This window comes from Pseudochaenichthys georgianus, chromosome 11, assembly GCF_902827115.2.
Source record: "Pseudochaenichthys georgianus chromosome 11, fPseGeo1.2, whole genome shotgun sequence".
In the NCBI taxonomy this organism is placed as follows: domain Eukaryota; kingdom Metazoa; phylum Chordata; class Actinopteri; order Perciformes; family Channichthyidae; genus Pseudochaenichthys; species Pseudochaenichthys georgianus.
Genome location: NC_047513.1, coordinates 20721839 through 20729669, shown reverse-complemented (window position 1 = coordinate 20729669; position 7831 = coordinate 20721839). Strand labels below are relative to the sequence as shown.

Below are 7831 nucleotides of genomic sequence, written 5' to 3'. Positions count from 1 at the left end.
CCTGGAACCGAGGGAAACTCTGAAAGAATACGCCCATTGGCTACAAATCAATATATGATTGGTTGATCAAACTGTCAGTCCAAACGTACGCTCTCATTCAGTGTAACGGCCAGGGCATCCTATCAAGGATGTAGAATACCTTGGTTAAAGGATATTCTACCATGAGACCCAGAACAAGATCTGATTGGTTGCTTTCTTTTCTAACACAAAACCACTGAAATGCGTAGTGCATGGTCCGACAAGGACAAACAAATCAACGTAACACTGTAATAGCAGGTCTCCCTTGAAAAAGAGATCTATGATCTCAATGGGACCAATCTGGATAAATAAAGGTTTGAAATGAAATGAAATATTACAGATCAACAACACAGATACAATTCTCATTTATTCATTTTATTTATATAATTAAATCGATTTTTTTGTTTGTTTTATCTGAGTGTTCCAGGGTATTCTCTGAATACATTGAAGGCCCTGACGGTTCGCCACTGGTAGGTAGGCCTATGACTTTGGGTTAATATGGGTTAATAACAGGCGCATGTAATATCTTTCATATGGTATTCAATATTTTGAATTACATTAATGTAATTTACCTTCATACTCGTGCTCTGTTATGTTTGTTAAGATAAAAAACCAGAATGAAAGTTTTAAGAGGGGTTTTCTCGACTGGACTTTTAATAACCGCCGTTTTATTTAAAATGTTTGGGACATCAGAAAATGTGCGCTGTTAGCAAATTTTGTTAGAATTTCACAATGTTTATACATGTGGTTAACTCTCCAGTCGTAGTTCAGACTTTCATAGTGTACTAGCTGCATCATCAATGATATTCTTTCTCGCTGTCTTCGTACTGTGCCAAACACTTAAGAGCAAAGGTCAAATGTAAATACATTAAATAGCATTAGGAGGGCTTGAACTTAGATATTAGAGTTTGTATTTCTGGTGATGTATAAAGACTACACAAATAATTACTTGGCAATACCTTAAATAGGAGGTGCTTTACTTGTAATACATGTCAAACCTAGGTGACAAAGCACTTCTTGGTGTCATCAGTCATGAATAATAATCAATGTTCCACCATTGTCTCACATGATTTCTAAAAAATTGTTTTAAAATGGTATTATTTAGTAACATGTTTAGTTATAAAATAAGGATTTGTTTGTTTGAGGAAGTGAATACCCACTATTGTTGATTTCATAACAAATATTTCTTACTTTTTTAAATTTCTGTATTTTGGTATCTGAATCGATTTAGTAATGTCCTAATGTTGCGATGGAAAGGGCAATACATTACCTACTGTCTTTATGTTTCTGTAAACATGAATCCCTCCTTAAAATAACCTAAACACTACTTCACTTCGTTATTTCTTCAAAAAGACAGTCTGACTTTAGACATTACAATATATGTCGTTTTCTTTGCTACAGTCAAACTTTTATTAGATTTTTTTAAGTGCATCATGATCTTAAATTACTTGTCCATACTTTACTGCCCTTTATCTCACCTAGATAAAGCTGTTAAAACACAAGTGTTGTCCTCGCAATATCATGGATTGTAGATTATTTAGCAATGAACTGTCTGGTCACACATTTTGCAGATGTTCAATTAGAATTAGTGGTCATCAAGAAGATGGAGAGAGTTGTGATGCAAAAATCACAAATTTGATAGTAAGTAAAGGGCGTTTCTATCATTCACATGATGCTAATATTTCTCCATGTCTGTTTCTTCTTCATCTCAAACAGCCTGATGTGTGTGATGTCAGAATGAAATGTGTACTGTATACGTGTTCTCCCAATAAACTCCTAAACATGTGGTTTGAACTTTGGTGTCTAATTTAATTTTTGCAAGATCAGCTTGTAGATCTCAAATAGCATGGCTATTGGTTCATTCCCATGGTTCATTGTTTGACATAAGTTTTTTATGGGAAAGTGACTGACTTTTTCGTATAAAGGTGTAACTTTGACCTTTACCCCTGCCATCAGCCTTTAATGTTATGTTTCAGACAAGTGCCCTCTTCCCGCCATATACGCCGATTTCTTTGTGATATGTTCAAGAAATGTTCAGAATTTGTTTTAGTATGTTTCAAGAGAAGAAGGCAGCTAATAGGAGGAAGTCATTGGTAAATGAGAAGAGCAGGTAATAAAAGAGACGGGTGGATACAGGCAGCAGAGGAACGCAGAGTCACAGAGGGATACAGTAATACAGCGAGAATGTTCCCCTGTGGGTTTTTAACATCAATGTGTGACAAACTGCACAGAGACTCAATGTTCAAACATTATTAAACAACTCAGTGTTTTCTCTGCATGCCGCTCAGCTCAGCAGGAGGACGCTTGCAAACATCCTGCTGTATGAAGACTCCAGTCAAAAATTATTGGACTGTAACGGTATTATTCACTTGATGAATTGAGCAATCAATTCTCAAGCAAAAGTTTTTTTTAAATGTGTTATGGACCCTATTATGCAAATGTTCAGGTTTCATAATTGGATTTTATTTGGCTAATGTTCAAAAAGGTCTTTATTTGTCTCATACTACCTGTGCTGCAGCACCTCTTTTCACCCCGTGTCTGAAACCAGAGCCCAGTTTGCTCTGATTGGTTATCTGGCCGCTTAGAGATGTTCTACTCCTTAGCATATCACGTACAAATGTTGGAGCGCTAGCCAATAGAAGCGCAAGTGTTAGGTAGTGATGTGACTTTGTTACAGAAGTAAACAAAGGAGTCCAATGGAGGTGTTTCAGGCATGGGGGATAGAAACTCCCTCTGGAGGGAACTTTCAGACCATTTACATGCACAAAAACCTAACACTCTACAGGAGAGGGAAAACCCCAAAAAAGCATAATAGGGACCCTTTAATTTTTACAATTGACCACACCGTGAAAACCAGCATCTGTAGTATAACAACAAAAATACTGATGTTTGGCAAGTTATATTATCCTTTTATTGTAAAATTGACCATTTGACAGACAACATACATGATTCACAGTGGAGGAAAGTATCCATAAAACAGTGAGTTAAAATATTAATATCTCTATTATTATCATTGTCTTTAAATCATGTAGCCATTGTCCATAACCACTGAACTGGAGGTTTAGTGCATAAAAAAGGAAATAGGAAAAAAAACTCAGGATGTGGATCTGCAGGTTAACACACAGTGATCAGTCAGAGACTCTTGCAAAACAAAATAAATACAAACTTGCGGGTGTGGTTTTGTTTTGTTGTTTGTTTCAGATTTTAGGCGGAGTTTCCAGTTTGGGTTCTTCCACAACTTCCAGGAACTGATCTATAAACTCAAACACCTCTCCCTGCAGACACACACATAAGAAAGAAATAAAGAAAATCCACTCAGGAGGGTCTGTTTGAAGGACATTAGCATAAATCCTCCCTCACACAGTTCTCATACCTGGCATTACTAAAGAGATTACAGTGAATAACTGAATGGTGTTTAACGCATAAAGCATGTAATCCTGGTTTATGTGGGGTTGCCCTAATTGCCACAGTCCTTGTGCTGCATCATAATAGTTTAAAGAAGAGCCAGTGTCATGCTGCCACCTCATGGCCGTCTGTAACACTGTAGCCTGATAAACACAGTGTCCATATTGTACTGCAGGGTGTCATGTGACCAGACAGGAGGTTCCCAGGTTTTTACATAAGTTACATGAGGACAGAGCCTCATCCAAACTATAAATGATGTCACGTGAATCATGCAGGTCTTTTTTTCAAGCTGTGTCCCTTTCAGTGTAATACAGAAAACCTAATTACTGGCTAAAGGTCTCCTGATGTGGTGCACTAACACATACAAATATGCAGCTGAACAAAGGCACTCACCTCATCGTCGCTCACCAGGCGCTGTTTGGAGAACTCCAACATCCCTAACTGCATAGAGGTCTGATTGTGGTACCGCAGCGCCTCCTGTAGCACACACAAAGGAGCACAGCAGACAAAATGTGAGTTATAGTGAACCAAAGGCATAACAATAAGAAATCATTTAAGAAGGTTCCCCAGGCATGTGTGTCTCTTAATATAAAACTAATAACATGAAGCAGCCAGATAGCTTAGCTGATTAAAAAGACTGTAAAGTGCTACACTGTTTCTCTCACATCGTCTCTGCGCCTGGCCGAGAAGTATGCACATAACCCCAGGAACAACAACAGTTGCAGTTCTCACACTTCTGTTTTAGTACAGATTGAATAAACAAAATAATGTTAATTAGTGAGCTTAGAAACAATTTCCCCCCCCCTCCAGACGGAGCCATGCAACCATTTTTTTCTCTGTTTACATTTGTTAAGCAAACAAGATTTACTGTACAATGTTCTCATCTAACTGCCTTAAATACTAAGATAACCTTTTAAAAAACGTTTGACCTAATTAAATCAGTACGCTTCTTTGCCTCGAGTTACTGTGAACGGGAAGATTGTTGCATGGACACGGAAAGACCCCAACACCTCTCCTATACGATCTACAGACACAAACCTCATGTTGTAGTCTTTTTTGTTTTGTTTGTGGATGATTTGCCCCTTAATTTAGTCGCTATGCATTGCCTTGCAGTTGCCTTGTGTCTATTTGTATTAATTTTAAGGCTGTTTGTATCTTTTTATAGTTGTTGTTTCTTTGAGGTCGTGCAAGTCTCTTCCTGGTTAGTACGTGTCTCATTGACTGACATTTGTGGGAGAAAGCCTGGGGGGTCCCTTACATAGGGCCCCTAGGCTTGGTCTGTTCAGTAGTTGATCCATGCTGAAAGCTCACTAATTAGCAGGTGTATCTTGTTTGATTAATCTGTGTCTAGCAAACTTGGGACCTATGGAACTGGAGAAAAAAGATTTGAAGTCATTCATATTTCTTACTGTTCTGGGGAGGAAGTCCTCCTCTGTCAGTTCCCACGGTTTCTTGTGATACTGGTAATAGGCAACGTTATTCTTCATCACTTCATCCTTGGGGTCAAAGAGCATGTAGCTGGCTGCACATGGTACTGCGTTCTTCAGGTCCTTCACTAAAAACACAACAATTATAGAGCTTAAACCAGGGCTTCTCATCACAAGTCATAAAACATAAGTTTATCTTAGGAAACAACATGCTACTCACATTTGTAATAGGCGAACTGAAGGTAGTGGTACATGGTTGCCACAAAATTATCAACGACGAAACCCCCGACGACAGGCGTCAGGTCACTTTCACACTTCACCTTCCTCTCGAGGACCTCAATGTAGTGATCTGTAGAGAGATTAGTAACAAGATGAGAAACAAGATGCTAAGAAATAAAGATTAAACTTAGACATAACAGAAAACCTGTTGAAGAAAGGATTAATTCCATAACAAAAAGAAGACTGATGCAAAATGGGGCATTTATCTAGAAGTAAAAGAGAAACACGCTAATAGATGGACAGAGCAGGAGGATCGAAGGTTAACTGACCAGCTATAGAGGGGTAGAAGTCTTTAAAGTCTTTGACGTCTCTGGGACCCTCGGACGCAGCCAGACACTCGTCGTAGACCTTGAAGAAGTCCCGCAGAGCCAGCTCCATGTCTGACACCGAAGTGCGGTAGTTTTCCCCATTATACGCCCGCACCGCACGCACAAATAGTGTCTGCAATAACACACAGAATGGAATTAATGTTTATTTTGTGTATCTTAAAAAAATACATTTCAAACTGTGAGAGACTGATTAGGGCTACTGTACTTTGGAACCAACCGCCTGCAGAAATTAGGCTTGCAAAATAAGTTTAATCTTTTAAATCCTTTCCAAAAAACACCATGTTGACTGGCTTTTAAGTGAATCGCTCTCAATCTATTTTGAAAAGTTTTGCAAAGGTTCTTTATCTCTGTGTGTTGTGTGTTGCATCTTTTAACTCATAAATACATTTTATGTTGTTATTGTTGCTGTTCTTCAGTTCGATTGTAAAGCTATTTAGAAAAGTTATATACAAATGAAAGATTTTGTTATTATACCTCATAGGATTTGGTCTCCAGGTCTTTGAGGTGTTCCTCAGATCCGGGCATACTCTTGTAGTAGGCCATGTTCCTCTGCATCATCTCATCATCGGGGTGTTTGAGCAGGAAGGTGTGAGCAGCAGACACCGCCTTGGCCAGGTTGTCGGACTGGAAGTAATAAAACAAACACACATTGTAAAACCGTTATTTTATGTTTTGCTCATCAGTACAGGTTGATGAGGGTCGATGTGTTTCTTCTCTAGAAATTAATGACTTTATGGCAATTATCAGGTCATATCAAGTCAAATATTCAGGTTTTAAGATAGATAAAAACAGGGACATTACATCTACTCAAGAGTCAAAAAAGTAATTGATTGACAAATAAAAAAAGAAACGAGACAAAAACAAAGAAATAGCACAGTAATATACACTATTTACATTTGTCAGCCTATATAACCTTTTCTGTTAATTTGTCAAACCTTTGTATATAATATGTACATACAAATAAGACAACTGAATCGAAGTCTTAATGTGAGCCAACGTTGGACTCTAAATAAACTAATTCATAACCTAATCTTAAATCTGAACTACTTGAAGTATTTATGTATTTCTTTGACTGTACAAGCCTTGGTGACTAATGTCTATGAAGGGTGCAATATCAAAATAACTGTGTTTGATGGCTAGATCCCTTATTGGGTTGATGATGATCATTTAAATGTCTTTATTAGGGTTTGTTTACTTCCTAATAGGAATGACAAGAAAACACAAGCATTCACAGGTGAAAGATCAGGACCTCCCCCTCTTGCAGAGCAGACCCCCCTGTGTATCCGTGGCACGTAAGTGACGTCAGAACACGTTTCAGGAAAAAACAAAGTGACGTTAAAATAGAAAGTGTGGATGCACTGAAAGCCATCATCACCATGGTTGACAAACAGTCACACAAGTTCCATGTTTAAAGCCCCTTGACCCCACATTCAAGACATTTCCTTACTTTGAAGTAGGCGAACTGCAGGTATTTGTACGGCTCCCTCCTCTCAAACTCTTCTATGGTGTCCCGGCTGGGCATGGTCTGTCTGAAAGCGGGCAACCCCTCTTTGCATCGCTTCAGGCACTGCGCCCTCTTCATAACATTTCCAAACGCCCGCAGCTCTGCAAACTCCGCAAACTTCTGCTCGTCGTCCAGCCTGACGGAGCTGCAGTTGAGGTTGCAGAAGGCCTCGCTGTCCCGCAGCAGCCGATAGAGCCGCAGAGATACCTCCATGTACTCCACCGTCTCCTTCCACTTCTCTCCCGTGTACTGGTCCAGTGCGTATTTGTAAGCGGACTCGAGGGGCATCAGCTCGTGTCTGGGGAAACTCCTGAAGCTGTACTTTTCATACTGAGAGTTCACCACAGAGAGGAAAAATGCGAGTAAAAGCGCCGAGAAGACTTGGGAAGAAGTGGAGGGTGCCATTTTTAACTTTGGAAGCGTAAATGGTGGGCTGGGATGAACCAAGAGAGGGTGCGTGGGTCTCTAGGACCGCCTCAAGTTCCACCACGTATCCGGACACAGCCTCCCCACCCCCGGGCGCAGGGCTGCTGGAGCTGCTCCTCCCACTATATCACAAGTAAATCACTGCTGTTGTTCTTTCCTGTTACATTACAAATAAAAACTTGACAAGAGTGTAGAGCTTTATGCAATAAAATCACTCTAATGGAGAAGTTCCTGCACTTTTTAGCAAAGTTATACTGCATTTATTTTTAATTTATGACTGACAAAGAGCATATACTCCAATGAAATACAGCTCTTTAAAGTATAAGTATAATTGAACCCCCGGTGGGTGCAGCCCCTCCCACTGCCACGTAGAGACATTCCTGCCTGCTCTGCACCCCCTTTAAATACCTGAACCCCAGCAACACAACAACATGAAACATATC

General features: G+C 39.5%; 1 protein-coding gene across 1 annotated transcript; it reads right to left on the bottom strand.

Moving 5' to 3' along the window:
• Positions 1 to 2906: 2906 nt before the first annotated feature.
• crtap (cartilage associated protein) lies at positions 2907 to 7585 on the bottom strand. The gene is made up of 7 exons (XM_034094357.2): positions 6906 to 7585; positions 5933 to 6082; positions 5399 to 5570; positions 5071 to 5199; positions 4833 to 4978; positions 3817 to 3900; positions 2907 to 3293 (listed from the first exon to the last, which is right to left on the bottom strand). Exons 1-7 carry the CDS (start codon positions 7365 to 7367, stop codon positions 3216 to 3218), a joined length of 1221 nt encoding a protein of 406 aa, XP_033950248.1. The 5' UTR covers positions 7368 to 7585; the 3' UTR covers positions 2907 to 3215.
• Positions 7586 to 7831: the final 246 nt, after the last annotated feature.

What these genes read in the sequence shown, in the direction of transcription:
- crtap (XM_034094357.2), bottom strand. Translation starts at nt 7,367, where the DNA reads ATGGCACCCTCCACTTCTTCCCAAGTCTTCTCGGCGCTTTTACTCGCA. An exon ending in TGCAGTTCGCCTACTTCAAA is followed by an intron (nt 6,083 to 6,905) that starts GTAAGGAAATGT and finishes TATTACTTCCAG; the next exon opens with TCCGACAACCTGGCCAAGGC. An exon ending in CTTCTACCCCTCTATAGCTG is followed by an intron (nt 5,200 to 5,398) that starts GTCAGTTAACCT and finishes ATCTCTCTACAG; the next exon opens with ATCACTACATTGAGGTCCTC.